This window comes from Gymnoscopelus braueri (genome assembly GCF_963280865.1).
Source record: "Gymnoscopelus braueri genome assembly, chromosome: 10".
Lineage (NCBI taxonomy): Eukaryota > Metazoa > Chordata > Actinopteri > Myctophiformes > Myctophidae > Gymnoscopelus > Gymnoscopelus braueri.
Window position 1 is genome coordinate 20,721,858 of NC_137611.1, and position 25,241 is coordinate 20,747,098.

The following is a 25,241-nucleotide window of genomic DNA, read 5'->3' on the forward strand; positions in this document are numbered from 1 at the left end:
CGCTTAAAAATGTATATATATACAAAGATTTGGGGGGGGGGAAAATCACGATTTAAAAAAAAGCTCAGCACTTCAGTTTTTACTTGAGTACATGAGGTAGAGGTTGTTTTGAGTATCTGTATCTTGAGCATTTATTATTGGATAATTATAACTTTCACTCCACTACATAACAATGACAAATATTGTACTTTTTGACTTGGAGTACATTAAAGCACTTAAGCCCTATTACAAATATAGTGAAAATAGCTGATCTACAAGCTCACAACCCTGTTGCATATTTCTATAAAATCTTTACATTTTGGGGGGAAATGTCTAGATCGTAATACAGCATTACATTGATATTAAAAAAGAAAATGCACTTGAATACTGTACTGAATACTTAAGCATTTTTTTAAAGCATGTACTTTTGATTTTTGAATACTTAGGAATAGGAAACCCAGATGCTACCTCATATCGTCTCTGTCGGGTGGAAACCAAAACTGTCATTACTTTCCAAAACTGTTAAAATATGGAGATACTGTACAAGGTTTCTGCCCGGCGACAGCATCGATATGGTACCTTCGTGCAACGTCTCCCAAAGAGAGAGGGATGACATAGCGTTATCATAAGAGTAAGAGGGTTTTATTGGACTCTGGAGGCTAAGATTAGCATTTAGCATTCAGCGTGGGTATGTAGGATGGGCAGTGGAGGAGAAGAGTCACATCTCCAGCAGCTAATGCATTCTAGAGAAACCAGTGGTTCTCAAACTGTAAAGGACCCCCAAAATGAAATGAAAGTATTTGGCCGTGGACCCCCTTCTCAAGCCCCCCCCCCCCCCCCCCCCCCCCCCCCCCCCCCCCCCCCCCCCCCCCCCCCCCCCCCCCCCCCCCCCCCCCCCCCGAAGCAAAGATTTGAGTTACAAACGTATGCTTTAAAAAATATATATATTACGTTTTCAAGATTTTCAAAAATAGCAGATCTACAAGCTCATAGCACGCTATGAGCTTGTACATCTGCTATTTTTGAATAGCCAAAGTGTAAAATATGGTTAAAGTGGTTAAAATGACACCATATTAACTAATCTTGCCGGACCCCACTTTGAGAACCAATGTTCTAGACGGATATAAACAGTAGCCGCGTGTGGGTTTCACATTCACACTGGACCAGACATGACATAATGCTGAAGGCCTTTTTTTAAAAACACCACATCTCCGTGGTCAACAACTTCAACAACTGTGTGTGTGTGTGTGTGTGTGTGTGTGTGTGTGTGTGTGTGTGTGCGTGCGTGCGTGTGTGTGTGTGTGTACCAGTGATGAGTGGGTTTCAAATTGGGGGCCAGCCATTCAAAAAATCTGAAGGATGGCAGAGCAGTATGCACGGACACATGCACACACACACACACACACACACACACACACACACAGATGGTGGGCTCAGGACGGTGCCAGAAGCGGAAACAGACAGGTGTAATTATAGAAACCCACTGAGGTCCTCTGGGCTCTGCTACAGTACTTCCACCAGGATCAGCCAACGTACACACACACACACACACACACACACACACACACACACACACACACTCACTCACTCACTCACTCACTCACTCACTCAACTGCATGTGCATGTGCGTGCGTATGTGTACGATTAACCAATTAAACCCACTCGATTTTGTCAACTGGACCCAAGTTAGTTCAGTACTTATTTTATTTATTTTTTCATCTACTAAACCAAATCTCTGCACCAAAACTATTATACTATTACTATACTGGCTAATGTTCCCCTCAGAATAATGGATTCTGGGGTTCAAATGGTTAAGACAGAGGGAGCACGTGTGTGTGTGAGTACCCGTTATCCCGTTGCCGTGAAATCCATGCACTATCTTAGCAGTGCACTACAGTACAGTGAAACTGTAGACTTGTGATTGTGTGCCTGCATACGTGTTCATCTTCACGTGAAGGGTCCTCCAGCCCCCAGGGTAAGGAACGGGGACCCCGGACAACAAAGCATCCAGGGTTATAAGTGGTTTAATAGATGATAAGGAATCAAATGTCATGACAGAGCAATGACACTGTTCTAAAAAGTACTCAGCAGTGTTCTTTTAACCTTTACGGATCCATTTTACAAATGGATCACATGGACCCACTTGGTTCATTTGGGTCCATTTCTACACCCTCACTCTGAGATAAATGAACAGGACTTTCTGTGGACTAACAAACATATGGCTTAGCAGATTTGTCATCATAAGTCATTCAGGATCTGTGAATTATTAAGTGTGTGTGTGTGTGTGTGTGTGTGTGTGTGTGTGTGTGTGTGTGTGTGTGTGTGTGTGTGTGTGTGTGTGTGTGTGTGTGTGCGTGTGTGTGTACTCTACCTACCTTACTCATCCAGGACTTGCGTTTGCACATGGTTTTCCTCCTCTTGACGGCCTCCAACAGACGCCTCTGTCCTTTAACAAGAAATGAAATGTGGGTAATGCCCGAAATAACAAGATCGCGAATACAAGCGACCAAAATGGCTTTTCTCAGGACACAGTGATAGGGCTATATACGCTAGTACTTAGGGACTTGTCTTAGACAGGCACGCGTTGACTAGCATTAGTGCAATAGTTACAAAGTAAGTAATAAGTCGTTGCTGTTGGGCAGAAACCTCTTATCTCCGTATTCTAACCTTTTGTGTTTTTTTTTTGTGAATTAACGCCCTAGTTGATCATTCTACAGCGTCACACAAAAGCAGCAAAAAGTAGCGGATCTACAAGCTCGAAACGCGGCGCGAAGCGACGCGTTTCGAGCTTGTAGATCTGCTACTTTTTGCTGCTTTTGATTTGAATTTGAATCCTGAAAAGTAACAGTTTTGGACATATGAGGTTTCCACCCGACGGAGACGATAAGTAATAACAAGTCAGAATAAAGCAAATGTGAAGCAACAAGTGTGGGGCCTATAATAATAATGTGTGAGTTATCGGAGATGTATTTGCACGAGTAAAGCCTGATTTATACTTAGTTGCGTGGCCCGGCGGCGCGAGAGCCGAGGCATTGTGTGAGCTCTCTCGTACATAAGGCTATTTTCAACGCGGGACACACACACACACCAGTGCATGACTTAATTATAAACCAGGCTTTAGCGCAGGACAGAAAGTGGGTGTAATTGGTCTAAAGCAGGACGCTCCACAGCACCCTGAGGGCCCTGCTAACAGGATTTAGAACCAATGCTGCGCGCGCACGCACGCACACGCACACACACACACCCTCAAGACAGGCAGACAAAGGACTAGGCAGCTCCTAGTGACATTTGCTATTGTGCCTAATTAGCAGTTGTGTCCCTGAAAAGGCATTAGCGGTACAGTGTTAGTTACGGAGGATTTGCTCTGGTCCTATAAGCGTGAGCCAAGGGAAGGACTCTGCAATTACTGTACATCACAAAGAAGTATGCGCTTCCAGGCGTATAATAAACAGTGTTGGGCAATATTACTTAGGAGAGTAATATGTTACTTATTACAGAAGGCCCGAACTAGCACATGATTTGAAGATTCTAAAACATGCAAAGCATTTTGGACCTAAATCAGATCAGATGCAATATTTTTGCACAGCCCCGGATCTCTTCTTCTCTCATGGTGGGTCATCGTGAAATGCTTACATTCAAGTTCAGGAGAGTTTGGAAAAAGGCAATTCTCTTGAATGCTGCCTTCGGGTACGGAATAGAGAGAGGGGGAATTTTGCCTTTCTTACACCATAGTAAATGCTGCATTCATGGTCTGGAGAGGGCACTTTTTACAGACGGGTAAAAAGGGCAGGGGCTCAAGCCCCTTTGGTGACTATGTGTGCACGTGCCTGCATTTATTTACCAGCAACAACAACAAAAAAAAAAAACTTTTTGTGGACACAGCCCCTGAGACAGCGTGGGAGAGACAGAAATGGCTTTCACTAGCTGGCCGCCCTTCAAAAGGTTGTGAAGGTAAAAGGCTGACCTTGTTTTCCTCACTAGTGTGTCCCGAGTGTCTGTCCACGGTGCTAATAGGTACGATTAGGCTTTAGGCACGGGTTTGGTGTGGTTAAGGTTAGGTTCATATACTGTGTAGGCCATCCGCACCAAGCACTATAACTATAACTAAAGATATTGTATTAAAAAGTGTAACTCAAGTTGACGGCAGAGTCCACACCACCATTATAAAGATGACAGTGATGAAGGATATAGTTATGTAGTGCTTGGTGTGTGGACGGCACCTAGCCATGGTTCACATGACTGTCGTCTGCCTGCGTCACGATTGTCATGGATGCACTTCAACCGTGTGTGGTGGATTTCTCCATTTACAACCCGTACATCTACATAAACGTTCAGATTTCAAATATGAAGCGCTTACCCCATGACCACGGATGTTTCAATTTTGGAAGATACGGGTACTTCTGCTGGCCCGTGCAAAATTGTAACATCCATGGCCATGGGGTAAAGCACTTCATATCTGAAATCTGAACGTTTACGTAGATGTATGGGATGAAATTGGAAAAATCCACCACACACAGTTGAAGTGCATCCATGACGTACAATTTCTTAAGTAGAATTTTGAGGTACTTTTACTTTACTGAAGTATTTCCAATTCCACTACATCTCAGAGGCAAATGTTGTACTTTTACTCCACTACAATTATTTGAAAACTTTAGTTACTAGTTACTTTGCAGATATAAATTATTACAATATAAAACATACAATAACCACTTTAGCCCTATTTTATACCTAGGCTATTTGAAAAATAGCCGATCTACAAGCTCACAACGCGTCGCATCGCGACGCGTCGTGAGCTTGTAGATCTGCTATTTTCAAACATTTTAGTACTTTTACTTTTGGTACTTTAAGTACATTTTGATACCAATACTTTTGTACTTTTACTCAAGTCAATTTTGAATTCGGGACTTTTACTTGTAACAGAGTAGCCTACTTCTACATTGCAGTATTGATACTTTTACTTAAGTAAAACATTTTGAGTACTTTTTCCACCACTGATTATGACAGTCATGTTTCAGGGCTAGGCGTTCACCATGCGTTGGCTCTGACAGCACTCTGGGTTTTGGTACGTGAGTATAGTCTCACGTGGTCAGACCAACGGTCTTATGTCATCACTTCCAGAAACAGTGAACAGGTATGAATCACAAGTCAGCATGTCTGGGGTTTAACCAGAGAGAGTTAGGTAAGCCTCTGACTGGCAGGGCTATAAGGGAAGGCTGTGGTTGGTCCATGGTTGGTCTTATGGTAGTGGTTTTCAACCAGTGGTCCGGGGACCACCAGTGGTCCTTGAGGGGGTTCCAGGGGGTCGCCAGCCAAATTAATAGTTAGGAACCAAATTGACCCTTATGTGTCTGTAACTCTGAGAAATGAACACTAACGATGATGATACAGTGTAGATTAAGACCCCCAAGAAATCAAAATGGTTGAGTCCCTGGCATATCTTTTCAAATGGGGGTCCGTGGGCTAATGTGTGTCAATGTGGGGGTCCTTGACGCGGAAAAGGTTGAAAACCACTGGTCTATGGAGGTCCGCGGTCACTTCATATAGTCGCTGTCCGGCAGAAACGTCCTCTGAGATGCAGTGGAGTCGAAGTAAAAGTACTGAAAATTGGAAATACTGCAGTAAAGTAAAAAAAAAATACCTCAAGCACAGTACTCAAGTACATGTACTTTACACCGCTGGGTGAGCAGTGCAGAACATATGCAGAACAACAGAAGGGTTTTTAGATAGACGTGTATGAATGGTGACTGGTTGAGCTGATGAATCACTCAGAGTGAGTGAGTGAGTGTGTGGATGGGTGCCAGGCTGTAGGCCCGGGCACACAGCCAGGATGTAAAGGAAACGGGCATGGAGGAGGACATGGGGGTAGTGGTGGTGGTGGTGGTGTTGGTGCAACAATGCTGAGCGGAAGAAGAAGGGTTTGACTTGTTGTCTGGTGGTGTAAACCAAGCCCCCATGCAGAGCCACGGTAGAACAGTGAAGCGGGCCGTCCGGCCTGGTGGTCAAATCTGGGATTGCAATACTTCCGCATTTAACCCATTAAGACCTGGAACTGTGTCATTTTTAGATTTGAGCTAAAAAAGCATTATTTTACACTTTGGGCTATTCAAAAATAGCAGATCTACAAGCTCATAGCACGGCACCGAGTGCCGCGCTATGAGCTTGTAGATCTGCTATTTATGAAAAATCGTGAAAATTTGTGCAAATCTTTGAATATATATATTTTTAAAGCGAATTTTTTTAACTCAAATCTTTGCTTCTGGGGGGTCCCTGGAACAAAATATTTTGATGGGGGTCCGCGGCCAAATACATATACGTTTGGGGGTCCTTGACATGAAAAAGATTGAGCACCACTGATATAGAAACATACGTTTTACGAGATTTAGGAGACATGTAGAATCGGCTTCAGGTCTTAAAGGGTTAAAACATAGTGTGCCTGCTCTTTTTGCGTTTTGTTTATTTCGTAAATTCGTAAAAGTAGCAGATACACAAGCTCGAAACGGGACAACATGTGTGAGCTTGCAGATCAAAAGAAAAAGATTATGAAAATGTGCGCGTGCCTTTAGTACGCACATCCCCCCACACACACACACACACACACACACACACACACACACAATCTCACACTCACCTGGCCGGCCCATGCCGATCTTCTCCAGGTCTTCGTTCTTGACGTAGTCAAAGTGCGAGAGCCGCGTGACGTTGAGGTCGTCCCGGATCCGCAGGAAGTACTGCTGTAACTGCACCTCCATCAGCAGCTCCAGCAGCCATTCTGTGCCTTCCTCACACTGCATGCTACCGCCCAGTTTCTGCAAAAACACGCCCGGAAAACAGACACTATGTCAGGAAGAGCCATTCTGTGCCTTTCCTCACACTGACTGCATGCTATACGGCCCAGTTTCCCAGAAAACTCCCAGAAAACACACCCAGAATAAGGGAGGAAGAGCCTTCCTCACACTCAGTGGTGGAAAGTAACCGAGAACTATATTTACAGTACTCAAGTAATGTACTTAACCACTTAAAAGGAGTAGTTCACCCAAAAAAAACACTTATTTTCCATCAATTACACACCCCATGAAGTATTGAATTCATGAAGTTTCATAGGGTGTGTAATTGATAGAAAATAAGTAATTTTTGGGGCGAACTACTCCTTTAAACCCCAGCATCTGTATTGTGGGGAAAGCTTCCACTGAAAATAGCTATAGGGTTTAAGTGGTTAAACCCTGTATACTGAATAAACTGGTGAGTTGTCTCTGTACTTGGACAGCTTTTTTTCTGTCTACACACCAAATCTCTTTGCCAGAAATAGCAGATCTACAAGCTCACAACGCGGTTGCAACGCGACATGTTGTGAGCTTGTAGATCTGCTATTTTTGGCTAATGTTCCAAATAGGCTACTGGGGGTTTAAGTGGTTAAAGATGTACACTTATTTTTATTGGTCTTATCCTGGACCCAAATCTGCGAGACATTTTTAGAATGTTTACACTGGTGTGTAAACAGTGTAAAAATGGACAAATACGTGGGTATATTTTGGGACCATTTTTACACTCTCGGATTTAAATGAACACTGATTTAATTTGTTGTGCACGACAAAGTGGAAAATAGAAAATTGCCCATGGAGCCTCACGCCAAAATGCACACTTTAATGGCTCCATATAAAAGGTGCTAAGTGATTTAAAAATACTTTCTTCTGACCTCATCTGACTCACACACTGCTGCTGCGTGCAAAGAAAAACACTGTTGAATAATAACTGAGGCCAGCGGTGTCCCTCTGTGGCCTTCCATCACGTACCCCGGACAAAAAGTTGATGTCAGTAGTAGTTATTATATACGACTGTTGCCAGATATTGCGAGAAAAATAAGCAACGAGGTCTATGAAAACAAGCCCACATGAAGCGACTAGGCTACACATGAGCACTTTGAAACATTGGCTATTTGAAAGAAAATCTTTTTTTGAAATCTGGTATGGGGGTCCTTTAGATGGGGGGAGGGGGGTCGGTGGACAAAATACCTATTAATTTGGGGGTCCTTGACATGAAAATGTTTGAGAACCACTACATTGGGAAGCAAGGCCAAATAAGCAACTACATTTTAAAAACATTATATTGCCCCAAAAAACGCAACACCCTGATGGACACAAAACACATCATGACCGCATGCGCACACACACACACACACACACACACTTTTTACTTTACTTGAAAAAGTCCACATCAAGAGTACTTTTTCCACCGCTGCGTTTTTTTTGACACAGAGGCAGTTGCACACACATACTGTAGACGCAAACACAGAGACACACACACACACACACACACACAGTGTATAGACTATAGACAGTCCACACAGGCACGGATGGTCCCAGAAGGAGCCACGTGAGGCGAATCGTGCACATCTGGCGTCCATAAGCCAGAGGTATAAAATACACAGGGGGGGGGGGTGGTGCGCTCATCCATCCCAGCGCAGTGTACACTAGATACCTCAATAAGACACGGGGCCAGAGAACATCCGTCATCCCACGTCCAAACACCCCAACGCCTGTTTAACACGCCATCCGTCACTGTCTCCTTATACCTGCCCTGTTCTGTTCTGGTCTGCTGAGAAACCTGCTGAAACCAGCAACCCTCTGTCTGTTCATCCTGTTCCTCAAGACACTATAGGACCAGTGGTTCTCAAACTTTTTCGTGTCAAGGACCCCCAAATTTATATGTATTTGACCCCACTTTGAGAACCAACTATCGATTATTTTCTTAGCGATCATTCTTTTGCGATTTATCGAATTATCGAGTAATTTTTTTAAATACATGTTTTAATATTTGTTATATTTTTCATATATAAACAAACGGATTAGCCACTTAAGCCCTATTTTAAACAAAAAAAATCGTGACAAAAGCAGATCTTCAAGCTCAAAAAAACGCAACACATTAGTTCCATTAACTGTAATCCAGAAGATTTACGTCCTTTCCCGGGCATTCAAGCCCAGGTTTCTCCCACACGGACGGGAGAGATGACATTTCTACCAGTGAACTATGCGGGAACGAACGCCCACTCAGGGCAAGGGGGATATTTCACTTTGAGCTTCAGGCAATGCCATTTATCAACCAATACTGTTCCTATACCTGAACACAGGGTCTACATTGTCTCAGTAAAAGAGAAGGGAGACCACCTCCAACAACCACTGCAGATGTTTTGTATTAACATGCTCTACACCATAACCCATTCCACAAAATAAAAGTGTTTTATTCACACACACAAAAAGTTGCGGACTACAGCTTTAAAACACTTTGGGATATTGGGACCACGCACAGGGGGAGACGGGAATCAAACCCGGGGAATGAAGCAGCCACTCCTACCGTACCTCCTGAGCCACTGTGAGGGAGTCTTCTGCCAACACGTTTAGGTAAAGCCTAATTTATACTGTGTTGGCGTCTCTGGTTGCAAATTACTGTCTTTCAAGCATAAAAAACTGATGTGATGCAGTTTCACTTGACAATGACTTGTTTTTGGCAAACTGTCATATGGTCTCTGTCGGGGTGTCCAAAACTGTTACTTTTCAGGATTCAAAATTCAAAAACGTCAAAAAGTAGCAGATCTACAAGAGCTTGTCTTTTGATGCTTTTGGGTGACGCTGTAGTATGATCAAACAGGGCATTAATCCCCTCTCTCTCTCCGTCTCTCTCTGTCTCTTTATGTCTCTCTATCTCTCTCTGTGTCTCTCTCTGTCTCTTTATGTCTCTCTATCTCTCTCTGTGTCTCTCTCTGTCTCTCTATGTCTCTCTATGTGTCTCTCTCTGTTTCTTTATGTCTCTCCATCTCTCTCTGTGTCTCTATCTCTCTCTGTCTCTCTATGTGTCTCTCTCTGTCTCTTTATGTCCGTCTCTCTCTGTCTCTCTCTGTCTCTCTCTGTCTCTCTCTGTGTCTCTCTATGTCTCTCTATGTGTCTCTCTCTGTCTCTCTATGTGTCTCTCTCTGTCTCTTTATGTCTCTCTCTGTCTCTCTCTGTCTCTCTCTCTGTCTCTCTCTGTCTCTCTCTGTCTCTCTCTGTGTCTCTCTATGTGTCTCTCTATGTCTCTCTATGTGTCTCTCTCTGTCTCTCTCTGTCTCTCTCTGTCTCTCTCTATGTCTCTTTCTGTCTCTCTGTGTCTCTCTATGTGTCTCTCTATGTCTCTCTATGTGTCTCTCTATGTCTCTCTATGTGTCTCTCTCTGTCTCTCTCTGTCTCTCTCTGTCTCTTTCTGTCTCTCTCTGTCTCTCTATGTGTCTCTCAAGGGCCTTGTTGTCTTGTTAGACATCAGCTGCTTTTGATTACTAACCCCACCCCCACAGCGGTTCACATCATAGACGTCTAACCCCATGACATGGACATGGACTTAAAGAGAAACAGGATGAGAAGAAGTATACCGTTATATCACCGCTCCTCCTTTTGAACCGCTATCAGAACAACAGTCTGACCTTTACAACCTGCTGAAGCGTTTAAAAAACAAACATGATACGGTGATGTGTCTGATCCAATAGAACGTCTCTGTCGCCCATGGAAACGTGGGAAAAGTTCTCATTCTACTACTACTGCCACCAAACATGTGGAATATGCCCTGACACTGACATCCACCCATTAACCCGTTTAGACCCGGAACGCATCTGCATCATTTTAAGATATTTCTTTGGCTATTCAAAAAATAGCAGATCTACAAGCTCATAGCACGGCACCGAGTGCCGCGCTATGAGCTTGGAGCTCTGCTTTTTGTTTTAAAAATCTTGGAAAATGTGTGTCTTTGAATATAAATATATATTTAAAAAAAAAATTTACTCAAATCTTTGCTTCTGGGGATTCTACAAATGTCGTCTAACTCCTAACAGTTATTTTTTAAACTTATGTTGCTGTGATATATCAGTGGTTCTCAAACTTGTTTTCATGTCAAGGACCCCCAAAATTATATGAATGGGACCCCCATCTCAAAATATTTTGTTCCAGGGACCCCCATAAGCAAAGATTTGAGTTAAAAATGTTCGCTTTAATATATATATATATATATTCAAAGATTTGCACAAACAGATGCGTTCCTGGTCTTAAAATTGCCCCGGAAAAAAAACATCTTATCAGGAGACCACAAAGAGAGGTAAATGTAAATTCCCATCGAAAGGAGACTGTGTCACTCACTGCCGCCGTTGTTTCCTTTTTCTCCTTTGTACATATAGACCAATTATTTGTTTACTAACATTGAGACTGGACGCACAGGTGATTGTTTCACGCAATCAATTCCCAACCTGTTGTTTTGGGGTGCGCTGGTTTCAGCACACCCCAACCCCCCTATTGTGTGTTGGCTAGTGAGGCGTGTCCTAGCTAACCTGACACCGTCAAATGGAAGAAGCTTGCGACACACATTTGTTTCACAGCCTACTTCCCATCTGAGACTTCGGTCGCAGAATCGATGACAGACAGTTTTTCTTTTTTTCAAGCTACTAGGCAGCTGATTGGATGATCCCGCCCCTAGCAGCCGCTGATTGGTTCGGACACGCAGTGTTCGGGCATGCTTACTCCCTGCGCAATCCCAGACCTCCCTGAAATCAAATGCAAATGAGATTTCCGGAGGGAGGGGGTTTACCAGGCTATGTCCTAGCGAGACCTGATAGAATGGGTTTCATTGCGCGCATAATGGTTGCACGCATACTGGTTCTTATCAATGTGACGTCGTTCTGTTACGGGGTCTATAGGCCTAGTGTTTTGTATTTATTATCTCCACCAGGCCGAAAGGCATGGCCGAGACTATGTTTTACACCCCGTCCGTCCGTCCGTCCGTCCGTCCGTGGACAGCTAATCTCCGGCACCGTTGCCATGATCGCAGCGAAACTGTGCACACACACACTCCCTGGATACCAATTCAGAACCTCTGCCCCAAATTTTTCACATGGGCCTGTTATAGCGCCACCTGCAGGCCGCTTTTTGCAAAACATTTATTTTTGACAGTAGCCTACTCCTACAGATTTTGTCCAAACATCACGCAAATCGGTACACGGTATCTCTGTAGTCATTAACCCAAGACCTGGAACGCAGGTTTTCAAAAAACTGTTAGGATTTAGAAAACATTTTTAAGAATCGCCTCAGGTCTTAATGGGTTAAACAAAACTGCCTGACAACAACGATATGGTACGTTGAAATGAAGATACATGGTTTCTGCCCCACAGCAACCACATGAAACCCACCTAGAGATTGACAGACAGGAAAGCTTGTGTGTGTGTGTGTGTGTGTGTGTGTGTGTGTGTGTGTGTGTGTGTGTGTGTGTGGGGGGGGGGGGGGGGGGTGTAAAGGGTGACTCTGTTCAGTAGTAATTGGGCCCTGTGTGAGTGAGGAATTTCCTGTAGTGTGTGAGGAGGGGTCAGAGGTGATGAGTAAAGGTCTTGGGGGACACAGCCCTCTCTCTGTGGGTTCAACTTGTTAATGGGTTTGGTTAGGGGCCACTTCCTTCTGCTTAATGCCTCTGAGCTGACCTGACAAGAGACGGAGTGGTGGTAACTAAGTACATTTACTCAAGTACTGTACTTCAGTACAACTTTTGAGGTATTTTTTACTTTTTGAGTATTTCCAATTTTCAATACTTTTACTCCACTAAATCTCAGAGGCAATATTGTACTTTTTACTCCACTACAATTATTTGAAAACTTTAGTTACTAGTTACTTTGTAGATTTATTATTATTATTATTATTATTACCCTTATTATTATCAAAAAAAGTTAACCTCTTTATTAAAATAGCTGTTCTACAAGCTCACAGCGCAACGTGCTGTGAGCTTGTAGATCTGATATTATACTTCTTGGTATGACTGTGTCGCGTGGCCAGAATAGCAGATCTCTTGTCGATCGTCTATTTTCGGCACAAAAGTATGAATATGTAAAGGGGGGAGCATCTTTGCTTTTGCCCCGATTCACTTCATGCTAAAACACCCAATCACACACACACACACACACACACACACACACACACACACACACACACACACACACACACACACACACACACACACACACACACACACACACACACACACACACACACACACACACACACACACACACACACACACACACACACACACACACACACACACACACACACACACACACAACCTTCTAGCTCATATACTGTACATATCGTCTCTGTCTGGGTGGAAACCTCATATGTCCAAAAAACTGTTACTTTTCAGGATAAAAAAATTCAAAAACAGCTAAAGTAGCAGATCTACAAGCTCAACACGAGCTTGTGGATCTGCTGCTTTTGATGCTTTTTGTGTGACGCTGTAGTATGATCAAGTAGGGCGTTAATTTAGGGGGAAAAAACGCAACAAGTTAGAATATGGAGATAAGAGGAATTCTGCCCCGACAGTGAGGATATATCTAGTGATCAGACACCCTGCCTCACACTGGCCAACGTTCCACTCCAGTCCTCTGATAAGAGGACTCCATATACACAGGATGGCTGTGGCAGATGTCTATATTCCACCACGGATTCATCACGCAACAAACATTAACCCATTCAATCCGGGAAAGAGTCATTTTTAGATTTCTTTGGCTATTAAAAAATAGCAGATCTACAAGCTACGAGCTTGTAGATTTGCTATTTTTTTTTAAATCGTGAATATATATATTTTTAAAGCAAACATTTGTAACTAAAATCTTTGCTTCTGGGGATTCTATAAATGTCTTCTAAATCCTAACAGTTTTCCGAAAAACGTGTTGCTGTATCATTGTTGCTCAAAACTTCTTCATGTCAAGGACCCCCAACATTATATGTAATTGGCCGCCGACCCCCATCTCAAAATATGTTGTTCCAAGTACCCCCAGAAGCCAAGATTTGAGTTACAAATGTTCCCTTTAAAGTGGGTCACATCACTGCCTCTCGTGTCGCAATATGTTCCCAGTGCAACGCTTTGGCTCCAAATCCACCTCTGGGGCGAGCAGGGACATAAAGGCTTTTTACCCCCGAAAAACAACAAGCTGATTACTTAGTGGTCAACTGTACAACAATACAGAAAACAACAAGCTGATTACTGTGTGGTCAACTGTACAACAATACAGAAAACAACAAGCTGATTACTGTGTGGTAAACTGTAAAACAATACAGAACGCTGCATTGTGTTGCAACCAGTATAATGTTTTGTTTTAGTTTAACCAGTTAAAACTGTAAAAGCATCTGTGTCATTTTAGCTAGCTATATGTATATATATATATATATATATATATATATATATATATATATATATATATCAATTTGGGGGTCCTTGGCACCAAAAACGTTTGAGAACTACTGATTTAGAAGGCATTTGTAGAATCGGCCTCAGGTCTTGATGGGTTCAGCAGAAATAGCAGGAACACCAACAGTCTCGTAGGCTATACTGTATCCTAGCTATTAGCATCCCTGGAATTAGCATTAGTCACAGCTGCAGCCATTTAAATTCCACAGAGTATTCTAAGTTCTGTTGCATCACGCCTAGCGTTGCCTTGAGGAACACAATATCGTCGCTCGCTGAACCTCGGCAGAATCTTATCTCCATATTCTAACTGTTTGTATAGTTTTTTGGGGGTAAATGATCATACTACAGCGTCACATGAAAGCAGCAAAAGCAGCAGATCCGCATTAGCTCGAAACGCGGCACGAAGCGACGTGTGTTGAGCTTATAGATCTGCTACTTTTGCCATTTTTGAATTTGAATCCTGAAAAGTAACAGTTTTGGACATTATGAGGGCGAATTCCACCCGACAGAGACAATATGAAAACACAGCATAACGATGCTGTCAGGCTATTTTATACTTGGTGGTATGACAGTGTCACGTAAAAGTAGTAAAAAATAGTCGATCGACACAAACTCACTGAGTTTGAATAGTTTTTCTTGAAAGTGATTAAGTATACTGCTGTCAGGGTGTGGAACAGCCTACCAGAGCATGTAGTTGGTTCCATCACAGACAATGGTCTTCAAGCCTTTAAACTTAAAGGGTTCATAGACATCTCCTGACCAGCCCTCACACTGATCGTTGAGCTGCAGTGAAGCGTATGATTGGCCAATGGATACGTTATCTGACTTGGCTATTGTTCACACAATTGCATCCAATGAAAAAAAGTAATTAAAACAAATGTCTCTCTGTGGCTTTTTATATAATTAACAAATGAAAAGCATTAACTCGAGTCTGTGACTAAAATACTAACCACACTGATAGATTGGAACACAGGTTCTTTCAGCCATTGCCTGGAAAATTAAGGGTTTTGGACGTACACATTTAATATTTTACCGGGCCACTTGATTCAAATCAAATAACCATCAAATGGACAGAAGTTTGCCTAGCTTTAATAACATGCAAAACAAAGACAGGTCTCTGGAATATCCTCATTTGTTGTGATTTCGCCATTTGTTTTTGTGACCGAACATCAAAATAGTTTAACTAACCCGTGATTATTTTGTTCTGGCATAAATGTAATTGCACAGACAGGAAAGTCCTTCGTAATAATTGATAGATAGTTGCCATTGGCGAGATAAAACACATTTACATCGAAATGTAATAGATGTAACTGTAATAGATACATTATACATAATAGATGCTTTCCAATGATGTAATGGATACATTTTCAACAAAACGACTCATCTAATTTTCCAATCCCGCCACCAGAGGAGAAGAGAAGAGAAGAGAAGAGAGGGGAAGAGAAGAGAAGAGAAGAGAAGAGAAGAGAAGAGAAGAGAAGAGAAGAGAAGAGAAGAGAAGAGAAAGTCAGTCAGCTATATTATAAACTAATGACTAATTATGCCAGGTCGTTTGACGGTGCAACAACATTATTCAGCATGACACAAAAGGATAGGCAGAACTAATATGGTACAGTATGTCCTATAGCTCATCAGCCAACCATGCAGTGTATCATCCACACACTTACTCCCACACCACACTCCAACGCTTGCACAATAGCCTGACATACAGCATAATGCAACTTAAAGGGCCATACATCTAAATGACAGTATGCAGGGTCTGCATGAAGTACGCTTGCCTAGTTCAATAGTATTTAGCAGTGCTATAAATCAGAGTTAACACCATGTAGTAACGGAAGTCCAACAACAAACAAAAACCTAGAACAAACAAAAAACAATTGTATACTTTTTGAGAGTGTTTTTTTCGTAAATGAACCCATTAAGACCTGGAACGCATCTGTGTCACTTTACATTTCTTTGGCTATTCAAAAATAGCAGATATACAAGCTCATAGCGCGGCACCGAGTGCCGCGCTATGAGCTTGTATATCTGCTATTTTTTTTATTTTATATCTGCTATTTGCAAATCTTTGAATATAATGTTTTTTTGTTTTTTTTTATAAAAAAAAAAAAAATCTGAATATTTTGTAGAATCGGAACCTCAGGTCTTAATGGGTTAACACCCTACTTGATCATACTACAGCGTCACACAAAAGCATCAAAAGAAGCAGATCTGCAAGCTCGAAATGGAAAATATGAGGACATAGGAGGTTTCCACCCGACAGACACGATATACTGTACAGTGATGGAATTATAAGTATGTATATGACCACAACTACCTATCTATGTCTATCAACGTGCTTGTATATAGACTGTGATATTAAAGCCTTTCAGTTGTCCCTGACTGTCAACATTACTGATATCAGTGTTACTTTTTGCTTGATCTCTGTACAATGTTCGTTTCTATGTGTGTCTGTTTATGCATGCGTCTTCATGTCTGTTTCACACATGATTGTTTTTTTTTAATACCAACAGTAATAAGCTACATGGTATATCTATGTGAATGCTGTGCCATATACAGATTTAGTCTCTTTCCTCCCATCACCCTCCATGCTTGCCGAATGAATACATACTCCCTGGCTCGTCATACGGGTGTGACTTCTCTGGAAAGTGCCAAAGACGTAAGCTAACATCCTCAGAGCTCTTTCCAAGAGTTGACACATCTGAGGCCTGTGTGTGTGAAGGGGGTCAAAGACCCAGGTTCAAACTCCTACTTCTCCTGCCACAAACACACTGGGCAGGACACACACTTGACCCCCCACCTCTAAGATCCTCATCCAAACAGTGAAAGATGTTCATTAGCCTGGCATTACATTACGTTACATTACAGTCATTTAGCAGACGCTTTTATCCAAAGCGACTTACAATAAGTGCATTCAACATTCAACAGGTAGGGAACGAAACTACTAATCACCAGAAGTCTTAAGTGCATTTCCTGCTAAAACAAGCAACCAAGAGTATACCAAGCGCTAAGGTAATGGTGGGTAGGGTTCGATCCATATCCACTGTCTAGTGTCTACCAGCGGTGACAACACTGCCAACAATGTCAAATGCTAAACCTATTAAGCCCTGCTAACGACTTTAGGCGTTACTGTAGCTGTATACTGTACACCCACAGCTGGACACCCACAGTTACAGTTGTCATCAGGACGAAGGTCTAACAACCGAAACGTCGATTTGATAAAGAGCATACTTTTTGCAAGTTCCAGACAGTGTGCGCGACCTTTTTCTTTGATTTGATATCATAGATCCCTTTCTGAACATCTGGACCTTGCTGGTTGTCACTGACCTTTGAGGTGTGCATCGGCCTTCTTTAAAAAAATAATAATAAATAAAAAAGTTTAAGAAGTAGTGAAAATAGAGCACCTAAGTCTGACGTAATTTACACATCCTACCTGGTTCGTGGTTTTCCAACCCCGTTCTGAATCCCCATAGACGTCTTTAATATCGCGTCAAATAAGAACTGTGTTCCAAAAATAAACAAATGATCCCGGCGGTTTGACTCTTATGGATATGAAGCATCAACTGACGGTGAGAAAACGATAATGTTACTTCCGCCGAATGAGTAAAATTTTCGCCAGAAACAGACTGTATCAAATATAAATATAAGACTATCATAAACGATACAGAACCTCCTCCCTGACAATATCGCCGAGACGGTTTGTTCATTTTTGGACCACAATTCATATATGAGACGATTCTAAGATGACCCAATGTTATTCTCCATAGAGAAATTACTTTACGAACCAGGGGACGAACGAGTGACGTCAGGACTTCTGTACTCTATAGCAGATCTACAAGCTCACAGCGCAAACTTTGTCTAATTTCTCCATTTGGGTCTTGAGCTAAACAGTTGGGGAAACACTGCTTTAAAGCATCTCTCTGCAGTTTGACAGAGCTCCTCCGCTCAGCAGGAGGAGGTGGGAGGAGGTGGGAGGAGGAGGAGGAAGGAGGAGGGATGGGGTGAGCAGAGCTGACGTCAACGGTCGGTGACGTCACGTTGTGGAGCGATACGCTCTAATGGACTGCAGAGATGTGCGGAAGGGGAGGAAGGAAGCAGAATGCCATGATGTCCCCATCCATAGGTGTGACATTTAACAAGGCACAGGCACATTCCACCTCTAGGAACCAGGAGGCCTGGCGTGGCGTCAGGGTTATGAATGGAGCTCACAGTGCGAGGGAGGAGCAGGGAATTCCTCCACCGAGTCCCTGTCAACTCTAGAGCAGTGACTCTCAAACGTGTTGTTCATTTCAAGGCCAACAGACCCCCCATAACTCTGATAGTGTACAGATGGAATAAATATAAGAAAGATTGCAAAGAGGCTACAAGCTCACAACGCTTGTAGAGCTGTTATTTTCACAATATTTATCTGTGGGACCGGGTCAAAATAAAGTTCCAGTTCAAATATGATTTGAAATGTGATTATTTTGGGGGGTCACGGCCACCTCTGCACTGTCATCTTTACTGACGTTCAAACACCATTCATGTACCGATACCAGTTTTTCCTTCCCGATCAGTGTTGCCAGATTCTGTGAGAGAAACAAGCAACCAGGTCTAGGAAAACCAGCCCAAAAGAAGCGACTATGGGCCACATGAGCACTTTAACATATACATCAGCTATTTGAAAATAGCAGATCTACATCGGCTATTTTCAAATAAAATCTTGCGGGGAAATTATAATAAGCTGATCTGGCAACCCTGTTCCCGATACCGATTCTGATACCCATAACCCATAACCGATACGTACCGATCCGATACCAGTGTGTAATAATAAAAAAAAAATCTAGGGCAGTGGTTTTAAGCGCGGTCCAGGGACCCTCAGTGTTCCTTGAGGGAGTTCCAAATGGACCCTTACAGGCTCTGTAGCTCTGAGAGTGTACAAATGGAACCGAATGGACCCGTACCCTCTCAGAGTTATGGTGGTCCTTGAAATTAAACACTTTGAAATATAAATTCCATTAATAATTGTGAAGTTACAAGTTAGTAAACTAACTTGTAGCTTGCCGCGCAACATCAACTGACAACATTCCAAAAATATGACTGTAAATGAAATATCATCATGTTATAAATGACGTGGTATCGGAATGGCATAGACTGGCATACTCGCCGATACCAGCGTTTTAGGCCGTATCGGCAGCTTTTCCGATACTAGGTATCGGAACACCTCTAATTGCAACGACCTCTCTCCACCGGGAGAGAGAGGTCGTAGCTTTAAGAAGAGGAGAGACATATGCAGCAAACACAGCTCTTTTAAACACAGGTTCTCGCTGGAACCAAACCCTCAACGTTGTGTGAACACACCAACTGACCGAGAGAGAGGAACAACGTCAGAGAGAGAGAGAGAGAGCGACAGAGCAAAAGACAGAGAGAGAGCGAGAAAGTGAGAGAGAGAGCAGAATGAGGGATGGAGGAATTTAGATGGAGGGGAAGCAACATGAGGTCTCTGGAGAGGAATGCCTCTGGACTGAACTCATTACACACACACACACACACACACACACACAGACACACACAGTCCTAACCAGAGTCAAGTCCTGGTCAGCTCTGCCCTGCTACAACATCCTGCTGCAATAACAACAACCTTCCCTTAGTGGGGACTGGACTGCTGCAGACCAGCTGGACACTAACACACACACACGCGCACACACACACGTGCGCACACACACGTGTGCGCGCACACACACACACACACACACACACACACACACACACACACAGTGTAGCGTCACATGAAAAGGAAAAGAAAACCTGCCTTTATTAGAAAAGACAGATTTCCAACTGGCCCCAAGTAGACAGGACAGATGGATCAGTGGTCGACAAGCTGCTAACCACATTACCTTGATTTTTTTTTTAAAACATATACAATCTCAACCGTTAAGTCTTAATACTGTACATACAGTAGATAACATCACACCAGTGCTGTCACTGAGGACCAGGTGAAAGCAGACAGACAGACAGACAGACAGACAGACAGACAGACAGACTTACTCTGTAAACATGAAAGTGTGCCAGGAAGGGGAAGGATTTTTTGAGCTTGTCAAAGCGCCGCATCCTGAATTCCTTAAGTCTGGGTGAGCGTAAGTGCAAAAACGTGTGTGTCTCTCTGGGTGCACTCTATCGTGTGTGTGTGTGTGTGTGTGTGTGTGTGTGTGTGTGTGTGTGTGTGTGTGTGTGTGTGTGTCTAAACGCTTGGAGTTGGCTGGCTCTCCTTTCATCTACAGTCAGAGCAGCAGTATTCCCAGTTGGACGACACCAGCGGCAGAGGGAATGCCCAGAACAGAACGCACTCCTTCACGGATCCAGACCCACAACAATCCCCAGCCGGAGAGGAGAAGAGGGAGAGAAAAGCCTCCTGCTACAGTCCCGGACGCACATCCACCGCGTTCCATCGTGGAGGGGCAATGATCCTCCCGCAAAGCCCCTCTCGCTTAGCTCCGGCGACACTCAAGTAGAAGAACACAACAACGGGCATTCATGTGGCACTAAAAAACGTAACAAGAGAATGAGAGTGGAAGGGAGAGAGACTCTCATAAAAAGAAATGGCACAACATGTGGTGTTGAGAGCTCTCAGTCAGGAGGGAGAGAGTGTTCCCCTGGCCATTATGTGAGGCTGGCCTGATGGGAGGCAGGCTGAGCCCTGTGCTGTGCTGAGCTGTGCTGTGCTGTGCTGTGCTGTGTTGTCCAGTCCACTGCTGTGCTCTGCTGTGTAGTACTGTGCAGTGCTGTGCTGTGCTGTGCTGTGCTGTGCTGTGCTGTGCTGTCCAGTCCTGTGCTCTAGTGCTCTGCCTTCCTCCTCCCATGCAGCCAAAGTTGGAGCGGAGCTCAGTTCAGGACCAAAGCCTCCCAGCAATGTGACCTCCATGCAGATTGCAGAACACTGAGCCAAGCAGACACAGTTGCAGAACTTCACACAAACAAGCCCCTCCTCTTTATGCCTCTGCCTCGCTCTCCCTCTCTCTCTCTCTCTCTCACACACACTTATACATTCTGTCCCTAACACATGCACTCTCTCTCTCCTTCATATACTCTCCCTCTCTCTCACTCTATATTTCTCTCCCACGCCCCCCCCCCTCCTCTCTCTCTCTCTCTCTCTTGCTCTCTCTCTCTCCCTCGCTCTAGCGTGTCCACAGCTCCTGTCGGTTCCCCTTTCCATGCCTCCGTCGAGCATGGGGCTAAAAATAGGAGCGACTTGGTTTTCGCCCCGATTCACTCGCCTGGCGGCCAAGCAGACAGCGAGAGAATGCATGAATAGCTGAGAGAGAGATGACTCAATGTGTGTGTGTGTGTGTGTGTGTGTGTGTGTGTGTGTGTGTGTGATTATTTAAGGAGGAAAATGCATGCTTACAACCAGCTTACATGTGTTTATATTTAGTGTGCGTGCGTTTGTGCGTTTGTGCATTTGTGCGTGCGTGCGTGCGTGCGTTTGTGCGTGCGTTTGTGCGTGCGTGCGTGCGCGTGCAGGCACTGCATCTGTGCACGCCGCAGAAATGCCTTCCCCAGTGGTTGAACCGGAGTGCACCGTCTCTGTATCAATTGTTCTCCTTTCTTCCTTTCTTTCGGTCCTTCTCATTCCTCCTCTCTTCCCTTTCCCTTCCAGCTTCACTTCTTTTTCCTTTTCACCACCCTCCCCCCGCCTCCCATCCCCTCCCTCCATTCCTCCACCCTGCTCACTTCCCCTCCTAAGCCCTATTTCAAATATAGTGAAAATAGCCGATCAACGCTTGAGCTTGTAGATTCTGACAATTTCTAAAAAATGTACGTAATTTGTACTTTTTAATACTCAAGTACAGTAGTAGTATAGCCTGCCCCCCCTCCCCCTTCTTCTTTCCCTCTCATCGGTCTGTCCCTCTGTTCTGTCCATCTCTTCCTCTCTCTGTCAGGCGAGTGGGGCTGGGGGTGGGGGTGGGGGGTGTGTGGGGGGTGGTTGGGTGTGGGGGGGGGGTTTCAGGGCGGTGCAGAGTGGTGCCGAGGAGGAGGAGGAGGAGGAGGAGGAGGAGGAGGAGGAGGACAGAGGATTCATGGTATTCTGCTGAGGAGGAGCATTTGATCCAGGGCCAAGGGGGTCACATTTAACTGCAGGGACCCAGAGCTCGTTTCCTGCTCAAACAAACCTTCTACAAATCCTTATTTATTACAATCAACGGGTATGAATCATTGTTGCTCCTAAAACAAAAGTCTTCAAAATGTCTTCATGATATTCTAACTCATGTTTGCGCATTCTGGAGTTCAGAGGAAGTCATACAGTGATAAACATATTAGGTAGTGGTGGACTAAGGGATGCCTTGGGTAGGGGTGCTCCGATCAGGGTTTTTGGGACCAATCCCGGTCACCGATTGGTATAAAAATGTACTTAAAGTACCAAAAGTACTAAAATGTTTGAAAATAGCAGATCTACAAGCTCAAGCTCGTAGATCTCACAACGCGTCGCGATGCGACGCGTTGTGAGCTTTTAGATCGGCTATTTTCAAATAGTAAAGGTATAAAATAGGGCTAAAGTGGTTAATGTATGTTTTATAATGTAATAATTTATATCTGCAAAGCAACTAGTAACTAAAGTTTTCAAATAATTGTAGTGGAGTAAAAGTACAATATTTGCCTCTGAGATGTAGTGGAGTATAAGTATAAGTATAGACAATTGTAAATACTCCAGTAAAGTAAAAACTCAAAATTGGACTTAGATACAGTACTTGAGTAAATGTACTTAGTTACTTTACACCACTGAAAATTATTATGTCAAAAACTACATCAAAACTGTTCCTATGTGTGTGGGGGGGAAGGGGAGCATGTCTAGGCCTGTCACAAAAGATGCAAAGCGATATTATACTTACTATATATCTGAATGACTTTTATACTACTTAAATGGTGCAGCTCGGTCATAAAAGATCGATTTCTCCGGATCGGGTAAATTGCCGATCACCGATCGAGTCATTTGGAGTGAAAATCGGCTGATATTTTTTATTCATGAAATACTTTTTTTTTTTTAATGTTTTTAATTGATGAAAAATTGAGACTTTTTTTGTTACAAACAAATTTACAATTTACTTAAATTGGTCCGTGACCCAAACATGGGTCCCGATCCACTGCTTGGGATCTATACCGCCACAGTACGGCCACTCTACTATAGGCATCCTTAGAGCCCCTCTACTAGCGGGGGCTAAAAATACAAGTACACAAACATTATGCTATCTCAGCATATTCTATCTCCCAGGGGTGTTGTGCATTGTAAAGCAGATACCTAGATGCCCTCGCTGTTCAACTGAGACAGACGATAAGCCACTACGACCTACTTGCTACCATACTATCATTAAATGTTTTTTATATTAACAACTTCAACCCTATAGCAGCCCTATTCAGAGGGGAACATTTGCTACACCAAAGAGGTTTGGTGTAGAAGTAAAAAAAGAGCAGACTAAGTACAGAACCAAAGGTCAAGTTTACTAAGTATTGAGGGTTTAAGTGGTTAAATGTCTGAAAATACACCTTAACAGGAATCCAACATATTAATAGAAAAGATAATGTGTACAATAAACAAACATCTTTAATTTACACAACACCGATGATAGCGCTGTCAAACAAGTCTATGAAACTATCTTCTAAAAAATCTATGAAAAAAATATGTAGTGCGGGGTCCCTGCTTCATCTCTCTCTCAGCTAAGGGGTCCTTGGCCTGAAAAACGTTGAAGACCCCAGCTCTAAACATTTCCCATGCCATTGTTGTTTCTTCTGGCCAAGTGTTTCCTCCTTCACTCCTAACCATACTCTCACTCATTCACTTCTCTTCCATTCATTTCCAACCCGTTCTCTGCATCCTCTCGTTCACTCCGCCTCACTCTGCCAAGCTCTCATTAACGTGCAAATACACAACTTTATGTCCGTGGTAATAACAAAGGTATGTCTTTGTGAAACTTTAATGTCTCTTCAAACAACCACAATAATTGTGTGGACAAAAAAGTTTGAAAGTTTATTATTACAGTCTGGTTTCCAAATGTATGTGAATGAATGTGTCTAAAAAACTATACTGGTTTTTACAAGTAAAAAACTATATTAGACCAGTGGTGGAAAAAGCACTCAAATTCTTTACTTAAGTAAAAATACCAATACTGCAATATTGTGGAATAATCTATGATTATGACGGTGGGGTGTTAATAACATGTACCTACTTATGTGGCCTTCTAGCTCCATCCAGTGGTGAATGACCGTTTGTTCAGCTAATTGTAGGAGAAGTGACGCACTTCCGGTCTAACGTGAATAATAATAATACTTTCATTAGATTTAGGTAGATTAGCGGCTTAATCCGCACGTAGAAAGTATTGTCCTAGTAGTGGGGTAATTTATGTATTTACTATCTACTTTTCTGTGGGGTATTTAGTTATTTGTTATGCCTGCCAGCGTGACCAAAAGTACTGCGCATGCGTCAACTTCTATAGGACCGGGGCTTTCTGAATAGAAGCTTCAGTAACAAAGCAGAGCCGCGGTGGACAGTTGGTATGTAATCTGAGAGCTAATTTTACACGACTTAACGTATTTTCTCACATATATATTATACCTTGTGAAGATGTATTTCATGTCGGTAATAATTGTTATGTTCTATGTTTTTATCTCCAGGTTTATAACCTAACTACCGTTGTAACAACCAGTATAGTGTTTAGATAAGAGTGTGATTGTTTGTGTGTGAATGAAACAGAAATAAAACACCAGAAAAGACACTTGTTTGAGTTGTATCCACTGACCACGGCGCTACTACCTTTCCAAAGGGAAATCTACGATTATACAAGGTGTGATTGATTAGATATTTGGACAGTTATAAACCACTCGTCGTCTCCGGAGGAGAACGAAAGTGTGGAACAGACGGACGAGGAGAAAGAGGACGCGACGGTCGGACCACTTTCACTCGACGCTGCACGGCGGAGAAGCTGTTAAAGGGAAGTACAATTGTGTTCATATTGACTACCAGTAGTAAAGAAGGCTGTGAGGGCCAAAAG

The 25,241-nt window shown here is 43.1% G+C and overlaps 1 protein-coding gene across 3 annotated transcripts in view; it reads right to left on the reverse strand.

The window, feature by feature from the left end:
* The window catches only part of LOC308094463 (activated CDC42 kinase 1-like), a 146,036-nt gene that overhangs the window by 50,146 nt on the left and 70,649 nt on the right, over positions 1 to 25,241 (reverse strand). For 2 of the 3 annotated variants that reach the window (XM_080441127.1, XM_080441126.1), the window contains exons 1-3: positions 20,248 to 20,971; positions 6,608 to 6,785; positions 2,355 to 2,425 (exon numbers count right to left, since the gene is read on the reverse strand). In XM_080441127.1, coding sequence (XP_080297253.1) covers positions 2,355 to 2,425; positions 6,608 to 6,785; positions 20,248 to 20,310 — 312 coding nt within the window. In that variant the 5' untranslated portion in view covers positions 20,311 to 20,971. Of the gene's footprint in view, positions 1 to 2,354; positions 2,426 to 6,607; positions 6,786 to 20,247; positions 20,972 to 25,241 lie in introns of those variants that run through there. The other variant, XM_080441128.1, reaches the window with a different exon arrangement.